Source organism: Miniopterus natalensis, chromosome 4 (genome assembly GCF_054644295.1).
Source record: "Miniopterus natalensis isolate mMinNat1 chromosome 4, mMinNat1.hap1, whole genome shotgun sequence".
In the NCBI taxonomy this organism is placed as follows: Eukaryota; Metazoa; Chordata; class Mammalia; order Chiroptera; family Miniopteridae; genus Miniopterus; species Miniopterus natalensis.
Genome location: NC_142084.1, coordinates 45,665,061 through 45,690,340, shown reverse-complemented (window position 1 = coordinate 45,690,340; position 25,280 = coordinate 45,665,061). Strand labels below are relative to the sequence as shown.

General features: G+C 38.3%; 1 protein-coding gene across 1 annotated transcript in view; it reads right to left on the bottom strand.

Annotated features, from left to right (window-relative positions):
• Positions 1-22,313, bottom strand: part of LOC107525578 (uncharacterized) — an 85,703-nt gene extending 63,390 nt beyond the window's left edge. Inside the window, exons 1-9 of the mRNA XM_087816139.1 lie at positions 22,238-22,313; positions 19,376-19,476; positions 17,944-18,013; positions 15,392-15,522; positions 13,015-13,103; positions 10,176-10,275; positions 5,066-5,109; positions 4,437-4,514; positions 1,421-1,617 (exon numbers count right to left, since the gene is read on the bottom strand). Coding sequence (XP_087672265.1) covers positions 1,421-1,617; positions 4,437-4,514; positions 5,066-5,109; positions 10,176-10,275; positions 13,015-13,103; positions 15,392-15,522; positions 17,944-18,013; positions 19,376-19,476; positions 22,238-22,313 — 886 coding nt within the window. The remainder of the gene's footprint in view (positions 1-1,420; positions 1,618-4,436; positions 4,515-5,065; positions 5,110-10,175; positions 10,276-13,014; positions 13,104-15,391; positions 15,523-17,943; positions 18,014-19,375; positions 19,477-22,237) is intronic.
• Between the last annotated feature and the right edge of the window lie 2,967 nt (positions 22,314-25,280).

Below are 25,280 nucleotides of genomic sequence, written 5' to 3'. Positions count from 1 at the left end.
TCCCCATTCTCAATGCCATTATGAACATTCATGATTCACGGGAAGAGATCAAAATATCAACACTAACAGGAGTTTGGAAGAAACTGATTCCAACCCTCCTGGGTGATTTTGAGGGACTCAAGACTTCAGCGGAGGAAACAACTGCAGATGTGGTGGAAACAGCAAGAGAACTAGAATTAGAAGTGGAGCCCGAAGATGTGACTGAATTGCTGCAATCTCATGATGAAACCTAAATGGACAAGGAGTTGCTTCTTGTGGACGAGCAAATAAAGTGGTTTTTTGAGATGGTATCTACTGCTGGTGAAGATGCTGTGAAGATTGTTGAAATGATAAAGGATTTAGAATATTACATAACCTTAATTAATAAAGCAATGGCACGGTTTGAGAAGACTGACTCCAACTTTGAAAAAAGTTCTGTGCAGAATATGCTATCAAACAGCATATCAAACAGAGAAATCCTTCATAAAAGGCAGAGCCAATCAATGCAGCCAGTGTGATTTTTGCTTTAAGAAATTGCCACAGCCGCCCCAGCCTTCAGCAATCACCACCATGATCAGTCAGCAGCCACTGACATCACGGCAGGAGCCTCTCCCAGCAAAAAGATTATGACTCACTGAAGGCTCAGATGATGGTTAACCTTTTTTAGCAATAAAGTATTTTTAAATTAAGCTACATACATTGTCTTTTTAAAATATAATGCCATTGCACACTTAATAGACTACAGTATAGTGTAAACATAATTTTTATATGCACTGGGAAACCAAAAAAATTTGTGACTCACTTTATTGCTATATTCGCTTTACTGTGGTAGTCTGGAACCACATCTGCAAAATCTCCTAGGTATTTGAACATAGCATTTATTTGTTCACTCATTTAATAAATGTTTATCTCGTTTATTATTTGCAAGGTGCTGTATGTACTAGGGATTGTAAAGGACACAGAAATTCACCAGACAAAAGTTCTGTTTTCAAGAAGTCTACCATGGAGTAGGAAACATATTAAATAAAAACAATAGATAAATAAATAAATAAATAAATAAATAAATAAATAAATAAATAAATAACACAAGGTTGAAGTCATTAAGATACCGGTAAAATGATTTTGAAGTTTATAGAAAACTAATCTTGGATTTAATTACTAGCTAAATACCTAATTAAGACACTATTTTTATTTTTTGCCAAATTGTTAAACATGTGACATGTGTTAAAAGTAGAATTAAAAAAAATCTCTTTCCCACTTCATTCCAACGACCTTCTAGTAAATGGCATTGACTACATCACAGAATTGTCAAGTTTTCTCCACATGTGGCTTAGAAAAGATGGTATTAGATTTGAAAACAATTATAATTTTATGTTAAAAACGTCCAGAGAGAAAGGGAGAGAATGTAACATTTACAAGCAAAACCATGTGAGTCACTTACCTGGAATTTCAGTAATAGAGACTTGAGAAAAGTCACAAGTCACATCAGGTAAGAGAAAACGCCGAGGATCGCCAATTTCATAGAGCAGCTGCTCAGCCACTGTACCAAAGGAGACCAACCCCCCTGTGCCAGGGGGCTTGGAGAGGATGAACCGTCCATCAGGAAAGCATTCCAGTACGGGAAATCCGATATTGTGCCTGGGTGAAAATCAGGGACCACTATGGTTCAGAACAGCCAGGAAGAAAACCTCAGGAAAAGATGTTACATTTTATCAAACAATATTTTTGATGAATAACAATAATCCAAAGCTGTATATTTTACATATTATACTACCTTTTAAATCATACGATGGCTTATTCATGCATGATAAGTACTGAATATGGATGATGTCTGAGAGCCAAAGAGAAGGAAACCATATTGAGAGGCATGGAAGAATATTTAGTATAGAAATTCAGATACTATTTTTCAGAAGGTTTGCAAATGGTCTCTAGCTCCTCCTGATGTGAAGTGATGAGAACCCCTGCTGAATGGAGCATGAGATTCAAGGAGAGTCAGGGGAACGAGACTGCAGCAGCTGTGGTGTCTAAAGAGGGCCACATATCATTCGATTCCTGCCCCGTCAGATTTCCCTAGTGAGTCTCAGAGTGAGCATGGCTTACTCCACTGGTGATCGGCTGGGTTCTCCCTCCCTCCACTTAATTATAAACCCAAGCTGGTGAAACTTGGGCCTCAGCTTTCAAAGAAGCATTTATTTATAATGTAAGAAAGGTAAGATAATTGGAAGATAAACAAGAAGGGGGATACAGGGTAATTTAGAGTTACAGACTGTGACCCTAGTTTGGTTCTGAAATGGTCATTTAAACATGATCTTTATTTTTTTGTAAGATTTTCCACTGAATTTTAGAGAGAGGGGAAGCGAAAGGGAAGGAAAGAGAGACAAAGAGAAAGAGAGAGAGACAGACAGACAGACAGACAGACACTGACCTGGTCAGGAATCGAACCGGCAACACTTCAGTGCACGGACGACACCAGACCAAATGAGCCATTCTGGCCAGGGCAACATGGTCATTTTTAATAAGAAGAAAAAGACTCCTCTTTGATTCTGGAGGAAAAGAACATTTCATTGTGGTAGACCATAATAAAACTTTAAAAGTCAAATCAAAAAGGTCATATACAAAAAAATAATGAAAGCAAATGCATTTTATTTTGGTATTTCTAAAGTATATTGAAGCACAATAAAACAAAAGCTATAAAAATGAACCACCTTCTCAGGTGAAAAGACATTATAATAAAAATGTCAATTCTACCAAACTGATTATACACCCAAAAAGAAATGCCATTGTAATTCCTTCCTTTGGATGAAATGATCTTAAGGTTCATGTAGAAGAATAAATGCCAAAGAATAGCAAAAAACTTTTTAAAAGGTGACGGGAGAGTGAGAAAGAGCTTGGCCTGTCAGCTATTAGAACATCTTCTCATGCACCAGGGTGTGAATACTTGTATATGCGTTTACATCCATACAGATTATCTGAGGGTTAACAAAAAGTAGGAAAGAATATATGTTAGATCAGTGAGATGATTACATGGACAGAATGGTGCTGATAAGCAGAGCCGATGAGCAGGAAGAGAGGAGCCAAACAAAAAATTATAAAAAGCTGCCCTGGTTGCCAGAGGGAAGGGAGTTTGGGAAGCTGAGTGAAAAAGGCAAAGGGACTGAGAAGTACAGATTGGTAGTCACAGAACAGTCATGGGGATGTGAAGTGCAGCATGGGGAATATAGTCAATGACACTGTGATAACTGTGTGTGGTGCCAGGTGGGCGCTGGAAGTATCAGGGGACCACCCTGTAAAGTGCATGACTGTCTAATCACTATATCGTACACCTGAAAAAATAAATAAATCTACATTAAAGAGAGCAGGTAAGAAGACCATGTCACTCATTTATGACAAGTATTTTATATATATATAAACTAAATTTTTAACAATTAGAAAAGGAAAGAAAGATACTTGAGTATGATTGGTTAAAGAGAGTTTACAATCTAGCTGAACGGATAGAAACAAGATGACAGATCCAGGTGGTGAGATTGATGGAAAGATGAGAAAGTGGTTGAGAAATGGCTTGGAATGCAGGCAGATCACACGCGGTCTTCCACGATGTCCTAAAAGAGAGAGACTCTATTTCTATTTTAAGTACTGTATTAATTTCCTAGGGCTGCCATACTAAGTACCAAGAATTGGATGGCTTGAAGCAGCAGAAATTTATCATCTCAGTTCTGGAGACCAGAATTTTGAAATCACGGTGCCAGCAAGCACAGCGATGCTCTCTTGACGCTCTAGGGGAGAACTCTTCCTTGGCCTTCTCCCAGCTTCGGGTGTTCTTTGGTTTGTAGATGCGTCACTCCAACTCTGTCTTCATAGGGTCTGTCTTCACATTGTTTTCCATCTGTATGTGTCTTTCACTAGGTCCAAATTTCTACTTGTTATTAGAACAAAAGTCCTGTTGGGTTAGGGCCCACCATAATGATCTCATTTTGATTTTATTACTGCTGTAAAGACCCTACTTCCAAATGAGGTCACATTTTAGGGTACTGGGGGGTTAGAACTACAACGTATCTTTGGCCTAGGTTCCTTGTCGTTCAGTGAGATTTGACAGTTGGAGCCTTGGGATGAGGGGCTTGAGGGCTACAATTCAACCCAAAATAGGTACAAAGTTCAGCTTAATAATAAGCTAAAAACCATAATAAAAGATTGTATATTATTTTAGGAAAGTATGATTTTTAACATGCCAAAAAGAATCCTCCCGAAACTTAGCTCTGGATCCTAATAGGGTAATGACGTCGAGGATATAAAATTTGTCTGTTTCATAATACAAATAAAAAGCAATATTCAATACAAATAAATAACACAAGTTTTAAAACAGCAATTATTACAGTTTAATAAACAGAAAATAAAATTTCTAAATGTAGATGTGATATGCCATGCTATAATATATGTATATATAAAATATAGCTTCCTACCAGTCTGGCACCAAATGCCAATCTGTGAATATTCCACCAGTACTCTGAGCACCACATTCAATGAGATGGCCTGCAAGGCTACAAAGCAAACAAAAAACAGCATTAATATGGTGAGCAACATTTTCGATACCTGCCCAAATATAAAATAATGTTATAAATAAAACTTTATTTTTGAAGGTATGATCATAAAAGTGAGAAAAATCTTGGTAAGTTTACATGGGTGCCACTTTGTTTTTGTTTGCTTTAATAAAGTAGGCCAATCATGCAGAAAGGCTAGCTTGCAATAACAGAAAGTGGCCTGGTCTGAAAATCAGAGGAAACTAGGCCAAGTGACAGACTTTGATCAAAATGAGACTAATGCATTACTGTAAAGTTGTGAGAATTAACTGAGGCAAAAATATGTGAGAGTACCATGAAAATTCCAAAGTGCTTCAAAATGTAAGTATTACCAGGCTTAAAGTGTCACATTATATTTTCACTATATTATAGAATAGCAGAGAAAATGTGTAAAATATTACTGTCCTATTTAATATGACCCATATTTTAATTTCTGAAAAGCTTAAGTAAATTTTACTGTAATGTAGTTAAAAGAGTAAAATTACTACTGATATTATTATTATTAGACTTACCTTCCAGCAGCTAATAAATCAAAGTCATTGCTTTTCCAGCCAAACTATGAGGGGGAAAAAAAAAACCACACAAAAATTAATTATTTTATTTACAATTCATCCACTTAAGATATAGATTCCTTACATAGTACGTGTTTAAAATAATTCCCTACTTGATCTAAAGTACAATTGAAGATTACCGCATAGGAAAAAAGGGACATCTGTAATATTTTAAACAAAAATAAAATTTAAAAAAATAATAACAATAAAAATAAAATTACTGCATAGATTCAAATAAGAAATTATATGGAGAAACTAACAAAAACCTCTCATGAAAACCTGAAGTAGAATTTTGCCCTGGATAAGATGGAATAACCCGGACCAAGTTAAATTACTTCCTGGAACAAAAGAAGAGCCAGTTAAAATGCATGAAACAATAGTTTTTAAAACACTAGACATCAGGCAACAGAAACTAGTGATCCCTAAGCAGGGTGAAACAAACGAAATGAGCCTAGGATTGAGTTTCCAGGCCCAGGGCTGGGGGTCCAAATGGGATCTGGCGGACTCCCTGCGTTAAGGAGCTGAGCGTCCAGGAAGACCAAGATGACTAGAATTTGCAGGGAAGACTGCCACACAGAGAGAGCCGTGCAGAGAGAGAACTCCAGAGATCTCCACAGGGCCCCTTTCAAGTATTCAGCCATGAGCTAGCCAGCACAGGGGTAGGAGGAAGCTCCCTCAGTCCGGGAATAGTGCCTATTGACACCAGCCAGACTGAAAATCTCACAATTCATAGGAAAATGGGTAGAGTGTTCAGAAAAGCCTTGCTGCAATAGTGGGAAATAATTAATCCTAGACTAGATGCTGCTCTGGTCCTGTTTAACAAATCTTAAAAGCGAGACCAAAAAGGCTCAAAGAATTATAAAATAAGTGATCATATTTCAAGATAAAGCTCAAAAATATTTACAGGAATATGAAAATATCCTGCAACCAACAAGTTAAAATTCACAATGTATGACAGACATCCCATCCAAAATTACCAGGCATGCAGAAAAAGCAGAAAAATGTGACCCATATTGAGAGAAAAATCTCAACAGATCCATATCCTAAACAGATGGTAAAACTAGCAGACATTAAAATATAGACATTACTGAAAGTGTATTTTATGCGTTGAAAAAAATAAAACGTATACAAAATTAAAGCACAAAAAGATCCCAATTTGAATTTCTAAAGATAGCAAGTATGATTTTGAGATAAAAAACAACAACACACTCACTGATTGTGATAATGGCAAATTAGACATTGCAGAAAAAATGATTATTTAATGTAAAGACATAGCAGTAGAAACTAATCAAAAGTTTCATGGAGAGAAAAAAGTATCAAAAATAAAGAGAGCATCAGGGAGCTCTTGGAAAATGCTACGTGGCATGATACATGTGTAACTGGAGTCCCAGAGGAGGGAGAGGGACATAAAAAAAATATTTGAAGAAATAAAGGCTAAAATACTTTTTAATTGGATGAAACTATAAATTCACAGAAGCATGAAGATCAAAAACACCAAGCACAAGAAATATTAAAAAAGGCACATTAAAATAAAATTGCTCAAAAACAGTGACAGAGAAAATCTTAAAAGCAGACAACAAAAGGAAGATATATTACACCTAGAGATACAAAGAGAAATATGAAAGCAAATTTCTCATCAGAAGCAATGCCAAGAAGGCAGAACAACTCTAAAATACTGAAAGAAATAAAAAACTGTCAACCTTGAATTCTATACTCAGGGAAAATATCTTTCAAAGACAATGGTGAAATAAAGACTTCTCCAGACATACAAAAGCTGAAAGACTCATCACCAGCAGACCTGTATCATAACACTAAATGTCAAACGAGAGTTCCTCAGGCAAAAGGAAAGTGATTCTAGATGGAAATACCGATCCACACGGGAGACAGAAGAGCACCAGAAATGTGAACTACAGTATATGGGTGAATATAGAAGTTTTTTTCTTAGCATTTAAAGCACTTAACATAATTTTATTATTATAATATCAATAAAATATAAGTAACAATAAATTAGAAAAATACTAAATAATAACAATGTATTGTTGGGTTTACAATATACATAGAAATAAAAGTATGAAAACAAAGGTACAAAAAATAGGAGGGGGAAAAACAGAAGGATATAATTGTAAAGTTCTTCTGCTCTATGTGAAATAGTTTAGTATCACTTGAAAGTAAACTGCAACATTAAAGAATTATACAACAAACACTAGGCCATCATTAAAATAGCAAAACAAAGAGTTACAGCTAATAAATCAATAAATGACATAAAGTGGAATTAAGAAAAACACAATCTTAATCTCAAACTAAGCAGAAAATAGGAAACAAAGAATTAGATAAAAAAAAAAAAAAAAAGAAATAGCAAGATGACATTTAAACCTAACTATGTCAATAGTCACATTAAAGTAAATGATCTAAACGCTCTAATTAAAAGGCAAAGATTATCAGATTAAATAAAAAAGGAAGACTCGAAAGAAAGTGAGCATGGCTACATTAGTATCTGATGGGGTAGATTTCAGAGCAAAGACTATTACTAAGAATAAAAAAGGTTATTTCATAATAATAAAGAGGTCACGTCATCAGAAAGACATATTATGTACATGTAATTGTGATTAACATAAGCTCACTAGGAAATGCTCCCTAAATCCATTCAGAATGTTCAGAGAGGGGAAGAAGGAGGGATAAATAGCAGAGTAAACTTTATAAAAGTTTCCTGCCCCCAAGACTTTAATGGCCCATGGGAGAGAAGAAATGGACCATTGAGGATCCCTAATTTAAGAAACATAAAAGCTGAAATTTCAGTCAGATAGAAGGTCAGAATATAAACCAATTCTATAAAAATTGGTTCTTTCATCCTCTTATGTCCCTAAATTTACACACACACACACACACACACATAATACTCATTAATGTAGGGGTTTTTTTAAAGAAAACCACCAGTCAGGCTCTGTGGTTATGAAAACATATGTAATGTTTGGGTTTTTAAATCAAAATCCTGTCATGTCTTTTTTTAAAATGTAAACTAATTTTTAAAAATTTCAGGCTAAACCTAAATATTTTTCCAGTTACAACTCATCAAAAAATAGATCAGCAGAGGAAAAACTGCTCATTAATATATCACAAACAAATAGAAATGTATTAGTGCCACCCTGTGGTAACCTCAAGCCTTACACAATTTTATAGAAATAAAGAGGCTACATTTACCAGTTTTAGCTATTTTCATTAAAAACATATCTGCAGTTTTTACCTTGCAGATATTCCTCTGAATCCCTTATTGTATCAACCTCTCTGAAAACAAGTTTGAAGCCTTATTTTAGGATCCCCAACAACTGCACATGGCAGGTGTGCCATACATGTTTACTCTAGTGAGCTGACCGTGCTTTTGATTCATTAACACTTAAAGCCAGAAGCATTTATCTTAAAGAAATAATTTTTAAAAAGATACAAAGATTTGCTACAGATATCTACTGTAGCTCATACAAAATTGCAAAAGTATTGGAGCCAATACATACGTCCATGTCCAATTCTAAGTTGGTTGGATCATTTATACCATTTCCTTGCTTTTAATTTTCATTAGTGCCTCTTAACTGTTGGTCAAGTTAAGACCTTCAGAGACCTCTGGTCTCTGGCTCCTGCTGACCTCTCTAAGGCTCACCTCTCACTATTCTTTCCCTCCACCCACCACCCGGGGCTTCTCAGGTCCTGCATCCCTCCACTGTGTACTTCAGGCCCTGGCATGTGCAGTGCTATGTCTTCCACTTCGAACTTCTGTTTTATTCCAGAACAAATTATATTCATCCTGAAGGTCTCAACTTAAGTGTCACTCCCACTGATGGACCTCTTGTCCCCTTCAGAACGGATTACAGCCCCCCGCTAAATCTCCTAGGCTCTCTGAACACTCTCTTCCATGATGTTCATCGTATCTCTAGTAACAATTAACATGTTTGCTCAGGCCTTACAGACACTGTACTAAGTGTTTCACCTGGTTCTCTTATTTAATCCTTATAATAACCCACATGGATATTAAAATGAGAAAGCAAGAGGCCTGGAGATTATGGAACTTCCCCAAGTTACACAACTGGTAAGAGATAATGATAGATATTGGAAGCCTCTTGAGTATACACAGGATACAATTTGCTCAAAATATTAGCAAAATCAAGATTACAAAGAACAGTACTTCTTGAGTGGAAGGAAGAAGAGAGGAAAAGATGGATCAATTTCGGTAAGAGCTAGGCAGAAATGAACTGATTGGAAAAGGGAGGGAAGGGTCTGCTGGAGGAATAGCTGGGCCCGAAAGGACATGTGTTTGAGGATCAACATGAAGGCTTTAGAAGCAGCTTCCCACGGGAGAGTGGAGACTTAAAACAAGAACACAACTTCAAAAAAGCAAAGTTATATACTGGGTTGGGTCTGAATGGGTGAACAGGGAGATACAAGAAGCCTGAAACATGGGTCATTCTATCTATATAACACAATTATCATTTTCTCTCCATGTATAGAAAAAGAGCCTCCAGTGCCTTTGAGAAGCTGGATTTGACTTGAGAATATTTTACAACAAAGAACCTCAAGTCCCTAAGGAATTTGACCAGGAAAGGGTTAATGGCACCTAATTTTAGGAACAATTACTATTAAAAAAATTTAACACAAGCAAAGTAGTCTCCAAACATATAGAAGGGTCCTCAAACTCTAAAGACTTTTCTAATAACCTTAAGATTCTAAAGGATTCCAAGGTACTGAATGTGATTATACCAACCACACATATCAGTTTATAAATTTCGCATGGTCATCTCTGGAAAATTTGGTTAACAACAAGTTATTCCACCATATTTTAATGAACATCATTGTTTTATAAAATCAAATTTGGAATTCACTGTGTGCCTTTTGGTACACTAAACATATTAAACTTCTAATAGGAAAGCAATTTATTTATTTTTGGTTTCTTTTTTTAATACTTTGACGTTAACAAATTGGCATCTGAAGACATACTCTGTAATGGCCAAAGAAAATCACGTGTGTTAGTAAGTAAAACAAAGGTGATACGCTCGAGGTGACAAATGTGTTTTCTCTATAAACTTACAGCATGAATGAGGGGTCCCAACACGACAGCACTGTCCACGCAGCGACCTGTCACAACAATGTCAGCACCGAGGTCCAGGGCCCTGCTTATGGGTCTTGCTCTTTGGGAAACAGAACATCCCAGTTACTGTTTTTAACCAAGTAAGGTTAAAGCTTTTGATTAAAACAAATAAAACTGCTTATCATTTTGTCCAATGATGCAAATATGCTTCAAGTAATTCCAGGCATAAAATGATGTGGACAAAAATACTCTCCAAGATACTTCCACTATTATTATTTATTATTATTATTATTATTATTATTTTAAATCATTATTTCTTGTGGAACTGTTTATCAAGTATTCTGTCAGCATCGTACCCATTCTACAATGCTGGTTTATCTGGGCATATAATTCTAGGATGTCAATCATTTCATTTCGTGGATACTATTTCACAATCTCCTGGTGTCCAAATTTGCTGCTGAGAGTCGTGTTACCAGTCTAATTATTGATATTTGTGTACCGCCTTTCTCTTTGGATGCTCTTACAATCTTAGTTTTTGGTTTTAGACAAGTCACACTGTTATATATTTTTGTTCAATTTGTTTTGGATCGATTCCCCCCTTTGTTTTTAGAAGTAACTCCTTTAAAAATGTTTTTATTGATTTGAGAGAGAGAGAGAGAGAGAAAAGCATCGATGTGACTGATGTGAGAAACATCTATTGGCTGCCTCCTGCATGCCCCCTACTGGCAATTGAACCCACAACCCCAGCATGTGCCCTGACTGGGAATCAAACCGGTGACCTTTTGGTAAATGGGATGACGCTCATCCAACTGAACCACACCGGCCAGGGCTGACTCTTTCTTGACCCTGTGGATAAATATGTTTCATCAATCCTGAATAATTCTCACCCATTGTCTCTGGACACTGCTTTTCCCCCATTCTTTATATTCTCTTCTAGCACTCTTAATTGGACAGAACATTAGATCTTATAATTCTATCCACCTATCTCTAACTTCTCTTTTATTTTCCATCTCTGTAACCTGCGCTGCATTCTCAGTCATTTTCTCAGACCCATTGTCTAAATCATAAATCTACCATTAATTGTATCTAATCTACTGTTTATTCTACCCATTGAGTTTTTATTTCAATGACTACATGTTTGATTAATAAAGTTTGGTTTCTATTCAAATCCATCTAGGCCTTCTCGGAAAGCTTGTTCCCTGCTCCAGTTTTTATTTCATCTTTATTTCTTTAAACATCTTTAACATGCCTATTGCATTCGGTGTGGAAAAGATCCAATTTATGAATTCCGTGGACATTTACATTTGTGTTGAAATTTCAGGTTGTGAATTCCTATTAAGTTTCGTGAGGCTTTATCTGTGGAACAGCCTCTTTTGAGGGAACATCTGGATTTGCATTTGTTTCTGCCAGATGTGCTGGGGATACTAGCAACCATAAACTTCTTTAAGTAAATTACTAAATAAATTACTTGGATTATGCTTTTCCCCAACCACAAACGTAGTATACATTTGGACACCAACCTGTGTGAAGCCAGGTCTTTGATGACAGATTCTCAAAGGAGACACTGTTTCCCCACAAAGAATCCCAGGCCAAGACAGATAAGTCTCCTCCCCTCCCCTCCCTTCCCCTCCCCTCCTTCTCTTACTGTCTTTCTTTTCTTTTTAAAAAAACATTTAAAGGCTATGTTTTCAAGAAATACTATATCCACTTATTTCTGGTGCCATTTTATTTATCAGCTCATAGCCATTACTTTGAAGGAGCTCTTATATTTAAAATGAAATAAACTGTTGCTTTCAAAAACATCTGCTAGTCTGCTCTCAGAAAAATCCTATTCCTGCCTTATTGAATTTCCAAAGTCTCTCTCAACATCATATCTCTATGATCTACCCACCATCCATTATTAGATTCAACATTTACTGAGCACCAACAAGGTACGTGATGCAATGACAGGAGCCAAGGACACAGAAGTGGACAGAACATGTCTGGACATGCCATCAAGCTGGGGAACCAAGTGCCCAGCCGTGAACTAAGTGCCACATGAGTTCAGAGAAGGAGCAAGAGGAAGAATTTCCACTAGGCTTTGCAAAAGTTATGGTTAAGCAGAGAGAGAGAAATAGGGCATTTGTGTTAGGTTGTGTTAAATTGAATGGCGCTGAAAAACGCCCACAGGCCAGTGGTGCTCTGAACACTATTCTCAGCTTCTCAGTCTAAATCACTGTTAGTTGGTTCGATCAAAATCCATTTACCAAGCGCCCTCTGTGGAAAGGACCTGGGACTGACTCTAGGCATTCAGAGACAAGGAGAATTCCCAACCCGAAAGAACACAGCGCAGTGGGAGGCAGAAAGGGATCCCAGCACATCCCTCTTGTAGGTCCTTGGTCAGTTCATCGAGGCCTGGAACAGGTTTACTCAGCTGTGTGCCCCCAGCCCCCAGCCCCGCCTGCACCTTGCCGGGCTCTTAGAAGGCAATGGAAGTACCAAGAACACAGAGTTCCATCCTTCCAACCTCTTACAACCAGTTTTTAACTCCCAAGGCTTAGAGATAAATTCCTCTTTCTGTCCTGCTTTAGTTTAGATAAGGCAAGGGGACACCACTGTAGCAGCTACAGTTGTCAGAGAATGTCTGCCTCCTTTACTCAGGCCTATTGTGTGGTCTGACAAACCACAGTGGGTCTTGAGAAAGTCTTATTGATATTCCTAAGAGTTTCTGCTGCTACCTGGCACCCTGGGACAAAGGCTTTTTAAATGACCAGCCCTTTGAAGCCACATGCATCCATCTATACTCAAAAGGACAGAAGGGAGGGCAGGAGGAATAAAGAACATAAGAGAAAGACCTTACCCAAGGTACATGTTCATGCTCTCAATGGTGTCTGGAAATTTCTTCCCACTCTCCATATCTGTGATAGCAGATCCTTGCAGAGTCTCCTTCTATAAATAGTTTACAAAAATATTTTAAACCTTTATTCATAGAGAGTTTTTTTAATTATAAAAAGTAGAATCACTGTTGTTCATACGGAAAATAATACAATAATGAAATAAATAAGAATAATTTGTTTAGTGTACTCACGATTGTAAACCTACTTTTGCCCCACCCTGCATATGCTAGACAATAAAATATGTAATAGATAAGTAGAGTCCTATACATTTCATTATTGGAGTAAAGAAATTAATATATATTGAAAAAGGTATTTTATTTCAGGCACTTTTCATACAGTGTTTCATTTAGTTTTCCAAACAACCCTATAGAGCAGGTATCACACCCCCATTTGTAGACAAGGAACTGAACCAAGAAAGGCTGAGTAAAGCCTAGAGGTAAAGCGTGTGGGTCTGGACCCTGCCAACCACTCAGCTTCTCTGTGCTTCTCTGAGTTTCTTCCTTTTTAAAGTAGGATACTAAGAGTGTCAATCCCACAGGATTGGTGTAAATACATAATCTCTTCTTGTTCTTACAAAGCGATATGCAGAATTTGAAAGGTCCTATAGCAATTTCTCTCCAGTAAAGAATCATGCCTCCCATCAAGCCTAAAAGTTATCAGTACATTTCCTGGACAGGCATGAATTTTGTTTTGTTCCCCCACACACATGCAATAATCATGAAATGATGTATCCAGGGCACATTTTCCCAGGCACAAAAGGACTGGAGAGAGCATGGTTATGGGGTGGTCTCTACAACCTCCCTTTCTCAAAAGAGGGGCTCAGGCTAGAGTTATGGAAAACAGGACAAAGCACCTGAAAATTGTGTGAACCACAACAGCACCAGCTATAGCTGTATAGAGATGGTCACTCATAAAAGGAACATGTAATCGCCTTACAGAGGCTCTAAAGGTGGAGGACACTTTCTGTTCCCCTGAAGTCTGTCCACGGCACGGAGTGGCACCGAAGCTAAAGCAACTTCACCATCAAAGGGTAAAGCTGGGACTGCTCCATTGTCCAGTCACCAATGGGGATTTGGTGGTTTATATATATTACAAAGCATATCTATAATATATAATATAATGTAATATACATATACACATGAAAGCATGTGATTTATTACAACAGGTATATATTTTATGTTGTGTTCAGTTACTATTACAACAGGAGTAGGCAGGGCTTTGCATATTAAAAGTCAAACTCTGATATTCCCAGGCAGGGACCTGCTTCACAGTATAGTATTGTTTCCATATTAGTGCTCTATAAACAAATTAAAATCTCTCCAGGGCTATTTTCCTTCCCATAAGGAAAAACAGTTTAATTCTCTTGGATAAGATTTTCTGTATCTGTCATCACAGTGGGATCATTAAAGCAGAAGTCTGCCACATGCTAACGTAACATCATATTTAAAATAAATCAATGGACAGTTATGGCAGCAAATTCACTCAGAAGTTAGAAGAAGGATACAGATAAATTTAAAATGTATACTATTTACACAGAAATAGGACAGCTCTGCAAGGTTATCTCCACAGCAGTTTTTACAAATCATGAATCTAAACCTGCACAGACAGGACATTTAGTAGGCTTGAGTGAGGCCAAAGGCTCTAGTAAGATAGAGCTAATTAGCAGATCTGTTCTGTTTACACTCAAACAAATGAGTCAACTGATTTGTGTGTTCCTGACAGCTAGCACAAGTATCCAAGGACCCACAGAAATGGTTTGCATTTCACAAGTAGGATTTTACACCCTTTGCATTTCACTGGGAGCCAAGCTCAGCCTAAGAAAACAGCGCCAATGAAAAGCCAGATGCTTGATAGAAGCATCTAGGGTGTCAAACTGAAGTGTTCATAAAAAAAAGTATTAATTTATTTCCCTTCCTGTTGTGACACAGAATGTATCCCCCACAGCAAAATCCATCAGCTGGAACCCAAATAATGTTAAGACTAGAAAGGCAATGACTTGTGCTAAATAACTTCATGTTTTGTAAGAAGCACAATTTCAATTTAGACTTCCATGTTGGAAGGAGGGTCCAAAGTTATTTTAAACACTGTCTTCAGTGAATCGGTAAATCTTTCATACCACACACATAAGTGGTTTATTACCATAAATAGATAACCAATCCAGGTAGCTGCCCTAGCAAATTTTCTAGACTAAAGTGACACAGATTAGAAAGAGATTTCTATAGCTCAGTCCAACGAGGTATACTCAAATTCAATAATTAGATGAATGTAAATGATCCTAATTGTTTATCACACGATATGACAGCTTCTTGCTTAGGAGCATTTCACATAAATGTCAATAACCTCTCCCAGGATGTCATCTCCAGTGACCACTGCTATTTTCAAGTCAACGCCAGCCTTCTTGGCCATCTTGTCCAGGGCAGCAGCACACATGAGGGGGTTGGTCCCCCCAGCATTGCTGATCACACGCACGCCTGCCAGAGAGAAACATGCAGTCACTCTGATGCAAGTTCAATCAGCAGTTTTCATTCAAAGAACTTTCTCTTCCCATTGTTTTTTGTTGTTGCTTTTACCTTTTAGAGGCAAACACACCAAAGGCAACGGTATCCCTATATAATATTTAAGTGGCTGAAGCCGCTTCTGGGGTTTAAGCTCATCGGATGCATGGCTGGTAACTGATATGAATGGAGATGTAACCATTGGCTCCTAATAAAAAGATCTGTGGGCTATAAATGAAGTGACTACTTCTAATTTTAAAAATTCTCTGGATTTTCTAAACAATCCTCTAGAGAGGACTGATCCAATCAATCACATTTTTAAAACTCTAATCTTTAATTTGAACTCTGACAGTGATTTGCTGAGACAGGCCACATAGACCACTACTCCTGAGTGCCTAAGGCAGGAGAGTCAACATTCCAGAATTCTAAAGTAGAGAGTAGTGATCAGCTAATCCAGGAGTGCTTATCTTTTAAAGATTCATTATCCTTTGGGGAACCTGGTAAGAACTATGGATTTTCTCCTGAGAGAGAAAAGCTTTTTTTTTTTTTTTGGTTATAATTTCAGGGGCATGTCAGATTCCCCAAAGCCTAGCCTTGGACACAGTGATGCCAAATTAGGAAACTTTGACCAATCCAACCACCTCACTTACAAATGAAGGAACTAAGGTGAAGAGGAGCGAAGTGACTTGTCTAGGGTCATGCAGCTTGTTAGGGGCAGCGGCAGGATGAAAACCCGGCTTGTCCCATTCCCTGTCTGCCCTCATCTGCGGTATCGGACTCCACCTCTACATGGACCATGTGGGTGGTTAATGGTCATCAGACAAAATCTGCAAAGGGTCTGAATGCTCTGCTAAACCACTCCTAACTGGCCAAAGAATGATTAAGTATAAATGATTAGAATTTATACCCACTAATCCTCTTTCTATGTATGGCATTTTTCCCTGTTTTCACTCCCTTCAACCTATTCAGGTGCATCTGAATCCACCCCATCCTCCTCTCCACCTCCCTCTCCACCTCCCTCCAACTCCCAGCACTTCTTCAAAACTCCCTCCTACCTGGGTTCTGGTGACTGCTCTATCCAGTCCTTCCCAGTCTCTTCAACAGTTTACCCTTCCCTCCCCTCACATTTTATATCTCACTGTTTGCCTCCACCATCCCTGCCCTTTCCAGGGATTCCCTAAAGCTCAGCCCTACTTTCCTTTAAATCCATTCCCACCCATCCCTCCTTCAGCAACCCTTCCCAAAATGGCTTCAACTAATATTTTTATTGACCAAAACTCCCTCCCTCGAATCTGTTTCTGTTTCCAACCTCTCATCCATGAAGCGCTGTGACTTTGACCTTGTTTGTGCTGTGATGTCTAACTATATTTAATATGTAGCAAGAGCAGTAGATGCCCTTGTGTATTAACTGACATTTTATGATTCCAAAATGAAAGATAATATAAAAATAACAAATTTATTACCAATACCTAAGGTTCATAAGAAGTTTTGGTAAGTCTGACCCCTTGAGTTCTTTTTGCCTTTCAAGATAACTTATTTTTTTTAAAGAGGGGATATAGCTCCCCCTAGTGGAAAATAATGATATTTTAGAAAACAGAGCCTTCTAACCTGTAATCTGAAATGCATCAACAATAAAACTAAAGGGTACATAATAACTACATCAGACTAGCAATTATTCAAAGCTCTTCATCTTAAAGATTTTCATCTTAAAGATCTTAAATAACAACATATTGTAAGGCATCTATCATTCTTAAGCAGAGATACATTTTCAGTACTTAAGAGATATTCAGTAATACCACTTGAAGTTACCTTAGGATCCAACTGCAAAAGACTTTCTTTGTTAGCCCAATAAATCACAGCACTACGATAACAAGGCCAGAGTCTTGGATTTGGTTCAAGTATAGTCAGCAGCTTTTATGGGTCCCAGAGCCACAAGTTTCAATCTGATTTCAGGGAGTCATCTCAATAAGATTTTCCTGAGCCAGAGACCCAGGGTGAGAGAGAGCGAACTAGTACAATTCTAACTCTCTGACTGGAAATAAACCCAAATATGCTGGTGGGTTAACACTGGCTATATTTTAAAATATTCTTTCACCTAATAACAACTGCCTTCTTTCCTCAGAACCACACCAAAGTGACTAATAAAGCCCTTTTGAATGTTCACTGAGTTAATTATTTACTTTTAGTGACTATATATCATATACATAAATAAATACCTACCTATATTATATAAACATAATATCCAAATATACTTATCTATATGATATAAATATAACTAAATATAGCATCTATTACATAATATATAAATATATACTGTATCCTCTCTTTCTTAAAATTTGACATGCCATTAAATACAGAAATATAAGATTATTTAATGACGAATATTTTTCAAATTACCTTTCTTGTAAATATCCTTTATATATGGAGCCATGGCGGTCTGTACAAAATCAGGAACATAGCCCAAATCCTAAAATATAAAAATAAATGTGTTATCCATTATGAAATTTGGTTTGACTCAAAGGCAACAGACTAACCAATCATTTAATTACTTGCAAAACTACATTAAATTTTAAGTAATTATAATACTTATGTTGTCTGAAAAGAACTAATCCCTTGTGAATCTGAGACTATAATCAATCAATGGAAAGATCTATATGATGTTAAAAATAAACTCAACTTGCATTATTACCAAAGAGATGAAATAAGGACGATAGCTAAACAAATTAATCACTTCTCTTTTGGGATCCATAGCAGTTTTAACTCTCAAGTTTTATTAGAAACTAAAATTCCCAACACTGTACATGTCCTTAGCATACCCTACACTAATTGTCAAGAGAAGCTAATGATTTCACCTTTATTTGGTAGATTATAGAAACAGATGAAGGAAACCAAAAGGGTACAGTGGAGTAAGAGCAGTTTAAAGCACAAAGTAGATAATTAGTTGTTACTATGGGTTCATTTTTTTTTTCTTTAAATATCTTTACAGAGAGAGGAAGGGATAGGGAGAGAGAGAGACACAGAAACATCAATGATGAGAGAGTCATTGATGGGCTGCCTCCTGCACGCCCCCGACTGGGGATCGAGCCCGCAACCTGGGCATGTGCCCTGACGGGGAATCGAACCCCGATCGCCTGGATCCTGGGTCAATGCTCAACCGCTGAGCCATGCCAGCCGGGTTCACTTTTAAATTAATTCTACCAAGTAAAAGCAACTGCTTACATGGACTAAATATCACAAAGTTGATCACATAGCTACACTAAGGCTTGTATGTATTTTCTAGTAAGCTGCGTAATTTAAATGGTTCTCCTAAGTGGAATTTCTGCTGGGATACTCCATGCCTCGGGCAATTTCTTGGCCTTATGTATCAGAAACAATTTTTTTAAGTAATTCACTGGAATTAACAAATATTTCGAAGTTAGGATAAGACACTGGTCATGTATTATATATGACAACATAAGCAATTTTTCATGCTAATAAAGTTTTTCATATCTATAATCTAGTGGCTATAGAAGATTTCATTATCTGGATCTCTCACCGTTTGCTTAACCATTTCCTTATTGTTGGCTATTTAGGCCTTTTGTGTGTGTGCATGTTATAAATAAGGTTACATTATCCATCTTTGTGAGCAAAGCTCTTCCACAGTTAGCTGTAGTTCGTTAAGGCAACTGTGACTGAAGTGACTGTAAATAACCAAACAACTTACACTTTTTTTAACAATGAGACCTACCAATTTAAGTTTTACAAGTCACTTATGCAAACATTGTCTTGTGTAATTATCTTTTAAGGTATCATTTTATGGTCATTAAAATGATTACAATAATTAACTTACAGATGACTTTATTTTTGCAGCAGTTAGCAGGCACATAGTTATCTCCGAGAGATAATCAAAAACCAGGTAATCCAGCTTCTCTCCGTATAGTAGCTGAGGAACTAGAGGGAAAGCACAAAGTGTAATTTACTTTTAAATTTAAAAATAATTTAATCAGCATTTTTAAAAAGTATGAATCAAATCTTATTTTCTTTACATTCCAAAATCAGAAGCAAATCATATACGTTTATGTGTTTTGTGGGCATGCCCCTGGGAATCCTTTCCAGCTAAAGGAGGTGTTTTTTTAAAATACGTTTTTATTGATTTTAGAGAGAGAGATAAGGAGAGAAATAGAGAGATAGAAACATCAATGAGAGAGAAACATAGATGGGCTGCCTCCTGCAAGCCCCCTACAGGGGATAGTGCCACAACCCGGGCATGTCCTCTGACAGGGAATTAAACTGGTGACCTGTTGGTGCATGGGCCGATGTTCAACCACTGAGCCACACCGGCCAGGCCCAGCTGATTGAGTTTTTGGTCACTGTACTTTACATTCAAGCACTGTTATTTTGGGGTGATACTCCACACACTTCATCATTCTAACTAAAGGAAAAGTAAATTATTATAGGGTAGCAGAAAAATAATCTGTGGCCATGGTAGTAGATCTCCCCATTTCCAGTGCTCTACAGAAATTATTTGGTTCGAATGGCAAGGATCTCTTTGTAAAAGAGACTTTTGCTATTCTAAGCTCACAATCAATTCAGGCAAAAATCAATTCTGCTCACAGTTTTCGGTATGACAGAAATAGGTGAGGGCAAAGGGAACATCTGCTCTTAGCAAGCTCCTAGTTTCCTTCTTCCATCATTCTAAAATAATTGGTTGTGTTATTAAAAGCCTCAAAGGCAATTCCCAAAGTAAAACACAAGAAGCATAAAAGTCTAAAGAAAAATGCTATCATAAGATATGTTGTCCTCCTAAACAGTGTATGTTTAAGGGTAGGAGCTCTGTCTTAACATGGTGTCCCTGTCTCCAGCACTGCACCTGATGGTACTTAGCCAAAGCTGGCTGAATACAGTTGAACAAACGAGAGTACATTTCAAATAAGCTCTTCTTGAAGGTTTCTTCACATCACATCTCTCACTCTTCATAAGCTATCATGGCATACCCAAGGATTACTTAAGCCTCTAATGTCTTGTCTGCACAGAATTCTTTATTCTGACATGGTGAAATTCCTAAAACCTACTGTAAAGACTTTATGTAAAGGTTTCTCACAGATGGAAACATTTCCACTAGGTTAGAGAGCTGGCCACAGCCACATCTTACATAAGTCTATAAAATAAATACAGTGTTGGAAGTATTTCTTAGTTACTGAGATAGTCATTTACATATTTTTTCCAGTATAATGCAACTATAATACCATATAAGACAGATGGAAGGCTTTTACCATTATAAAAGAGTAAACTCAGACATGATGTACATATGAAAAAAACCATTAAAATGGGAAGATTATTGAAAGATAAATGGCTCTATAATTAATGCTATGTTATTTCTCCACGACACTTGAAAGGTCAACAGCAACTACACTGACACGAGAAGCAGTACAATCTGATGAAATGCCTTTCAATCCCCAATGAAGCCATTCTACAGACAGCACACAGAGCAGAATCTTTTCATCAGTGATTTCAGAGTAGGAAGAAATATCTCGCTTTGGGACTTTAGGTCAAGATGTTTAGCAATAGTGTGAAATTCAAACAGGCAGAACAAATGGTTGTGCCTGCATTCGTGGGAACAGCGTGGTAAGGGAGAAAAGGAAGACAAGAACAAAGGGATGCCCCAGAGATCAGGCAAAGTCCGCTCTGTGGCTGACGGATAGCTCAGATGACCACAGGAGGCTTCAGAGACAATGCAAAATCCAACTGCATTGCAAAGTCGTCATGTATTTTTAAGCATTGCCTTGTTTGGATTCTTAAATCATATCTGTTGGTGTTTCAATAGTCCAGAAGCAGATGGGGTGGCTCATGAAACCTGCTTTCTTCGGGAAAGGCATCTGAACAAGTGTAAGCCACAGTGGAGAATTTCAAGAAGGAGCAGGACAGGCGCTCAGCCTGCCTTCCCTTCAGTGTACAGGAGCCTGTAAGCGGCCCAAAGCCCGACGCGAAGGCGCAGGCAAGCAGAGACAGCCGAGGCCTCCCTAGACGACCCTCGCCAGGGGCTTCAAGGCGCCCCCGCCGCGGTCATCCTCTGGGGGATGGAGTCTGAGGGTCAGGTTTAGAAACAACGCGGCCCACTCTAACCGCAGGGCTGAGGGCTATTGGAGAACCAAATGAACAAACTTGCTTGTACACTGTGATAATCAGAACTTTTTCAAAGTAAATAAATGATGAGAAGATAGAATTAATCATAAAAATATTCTCTATGGTTTATATTTACAAAAAGAGGTTCTTATTCCTTGTTGAGAGTCCTGGGTTTTTGAAAGGTAAACAACATGATGAATTTGGTATAAATCTGGAGATAAAACAAAGAAAGACCAATGAAAATTATCTTGGCTTCAGGAAATAAGTTTTCTGTTTTGCATTCCTAAGGCCCAGCACAGTGCTCAAGAAATAGTTATTGATGAGTAAATGTTAAATTAAAACAATTCAGATTATGTGAATATTCCACAATCTTAAGTACAATGGATACATATCTGATATACTGAGTGTGAGAGGTGCTGTGCCAGAACAGAACTTGGTCCCAGTCCTGTAAGTACTTACAAAGCCTTTTTACTTCATTGGAAAATAAAGACATTTACTGGCCACAGCCAACATCCTCACTCACTTGACTTTAGCCCTGTGATATATTACAAATCACTTACAGACTCATTCATTCAATAGCGTCAATAACCATACACGCTGCTATGGTCTGAGTGTTTGTGTCTCAAACAAAGTTCATGTGTTGCAATCCCAATGCCCAATGCCATGGTATTAAGAGGTTGAGCCTTTGGTCATGAATTTGTTTAGTGGCCTTGTAAAAGAGACCACACAGAGCTCCCTAGCTCCTTCCAACACACGAGAATACAGGAAGTCTTTGACTTGAAAGAGGCCCTCGCTCAACTATGCTGGCACCCTGTTCTTGGCCTTCCAGACTCCAGAACTGTGAGAAATAAACTTGTTGTTTATAAGCTACCCAGTGTCTGGTATTTTTTTTTTATAGCAGCCCAATGGAACTAAGACACATGCTGAGCAATAAAGACACAGCAGCGATCAAAACTGTCAAAAATCTCTGCTTTCCAAACTCTTTGGAGTTTACATGGGGGGGGGGGGGGGGAGGAGACACATGTGGGAAGGGGGAAAAAAGCCCCACAAATATTTGTCAGCTGGCAAGTGCTGTGAAGAAAGGAAGATAAAGATAAAGGGTTAGGAAGTCCCAAGAAGGATTAGGTAGAACTGTAGCTATTGGATATGGAGTGATCAAGGGTAGGTGTCTTTGACAAGTTAATATCTGAGTGAAGAGAGAACAGAAGGAAGTGAAGGAGCCAGCCATGGGTTGTCCAGGTAAAGAGTATTCCAGATGGAAAGACTACTAAGTGCCCAAGATGGGAATGTGCTTGGCATACTGGTATCATAGCTGGGAGGTTAATGTGCCAGCAATGTTAGTGAGCAAACAGGAAAGAGATGAGATCAGAAAGGCAGCTGAGACTAAATGACATAGTCTTTTAGATCCCTCTAAGGATTTTGAATTTTACTGAGAATGAGATAAATCATTGGACAGTTTTCATTCAATGCAGGACATGACTGGCTTGCATAATTACTTGCAGCTATGAGGAAAATAAACTGCAGAAGGGCAAGGGAAAAAACAAACACACTAGGTAGGAGGCTACTGCTATAGTCCAATTAGGGAGATGGTGGTTTTGATAAGAGAGATGGTGAAAGACAAGTTTGCCTGCAAGGGTTTGGCCTGAGCAAGGAAAGACAGGTTTGCCATTTATTGAGATAGATAAGACTAGGGGAGTAGATTAGGGCATTGAGCTTTAAACGTTTCTTCTAAGATACCTCTTCCAGGAGACATCAAGAAGGCAGCTGGATACCCAAACACGGAATTTAGAGCAGGACAAGTCTATGTTGGAGTCATAAATGTGGAGTCTACTGTTGATGCTAAATATATTAGAGGAGAGCACATAAACCAGTCAAGGAGACTGAGAAGGACTGGACAGGAAGAAAGGAGGAAAAGTTCACAAGACTTCAAGAAGAATGCATTTTACGGAGGCAGTGATCAATTTGGTCAATACCACTGGGCTAAGTTAAGGAAGATAAGGACCAACATTGACCCCTCCATTTAGTAGTCATTGGCCAAATGGGTGGAGGTTATTAGTCCCAGCGTCCCTGAAAAAAGAAAATCAAAGTCCCAAGAGATTAAATAAATTGAACACCAAGGTCACATAGCCAATTAGCAGCAGAACTAGGCCCAGAACCCAAAAGAGAACACGAGCCTTCAGAAGTTGGCCAGGAAGAGGAAACAAGATGGCAGCGTAGAAAACAGCTGTACCCACCGCCTCCTGCAACCACATCAAAATTACAACTAAAATACAGAACCATCATCACTCAGAACCTCCTGAAATCTGGCTGCACAGAAGCCCTACAACCAGGGAACTGAAGGAGCATCGAGAGGGTAGGAGGGGCGGAAACGCGGGCGGATCGGGGCTGAATTTCAGAGACGCGGCCGCAGGCCCACACCCGGTGCCGTGGGTTAAATCCGGGAGGGACATCTCTGTGGTGGAGGTTTCCCGGAGGGATGAGGGGTCCCATCCCCACATCAGGCCCCCAGCCCAGGGTTCTAGGGCCGGGAAGAGACGTCCCCACAACTTCAGGCTGTGAAAACCAGCGGGGACTGTCTCTGAGGGTTGCCAACAGCAACCAAGGCTCAAATACAACAAGACAGTGCACACAGCCCACACAGGGGAGCACCTAGAAGGCCCAGCTCAGGGGACTGGGGAGGCTGAGCCACTGGACCCTACAGGACACCTACTACACAAAGCCATCCTACAAATTCCAGGAGACACAGCAGCTCTACCTAATACCTAGAAACAAACACCAGGAAGCAGCCAAAATGCGGAGGCAAAGAAACATTTCACAAAGGAAAGAACAGAAGAAATCTCTAGAGGAGGAACTAAATGAAATAGATCCAAGCAAGCTAATAGATACAGAGTTCAGAATTTTGTTTATAAGGATGCTCAACCATATTAGCAAGAGTATTACGAAAATAACTGAGAAAATCGATGACATACTAAAGTATCAATTTGAAATAAAGGCCACAAGAACTGAAATGAAGAATAATTTACAGGGAACCAATAGTAGAGTAAAGGATGCCGAGAATCAAATCAGCAATTTGGAACATGAGGAAACAAAAAATACCCAACCAGAAGAGCAGAGAAAAAATAATCCAGAAATACGAAGATAGCATAAGGAGCCTCTGGGAAACTTCAAGAGGTCCAACATTTGTATTATTGGGGTGCCAGAAGGAAAAGAAAGAGAGCAAGAAATTGAAAACCTATTTGAAAAAATAATTCCAGAAAATTTCCCCTACCTGGGGAAAGAAATAGACTTACAAGTCCAGGAAGCACAGAGGGTCCCAAACAAGAGGAACCCAAAGAGGCCCACAGCAAGACACATCATAATTAAAATGCCAAAGGTTAAAGACAAAGAGAGAATCCTAAAAGCAGCAAGAGAAAAGCAGTTAGTTACCTACAAGGTAGCACTCATACGACTGCCAGCTGATTTCTCAACAGAAACTTTGCAGGCCAGAAGGGAGTGGCAAGAAATATTCAAAGTGATGAAAAACATGGAACTACAACCAAGATTGCTGTACTCAGCAAAGCTATTATTTGGAACTGAAGGTCAGATAAAGAGCTTCTCAGACAAGGAAAAGCCAAAGGAATTCATCACCACTA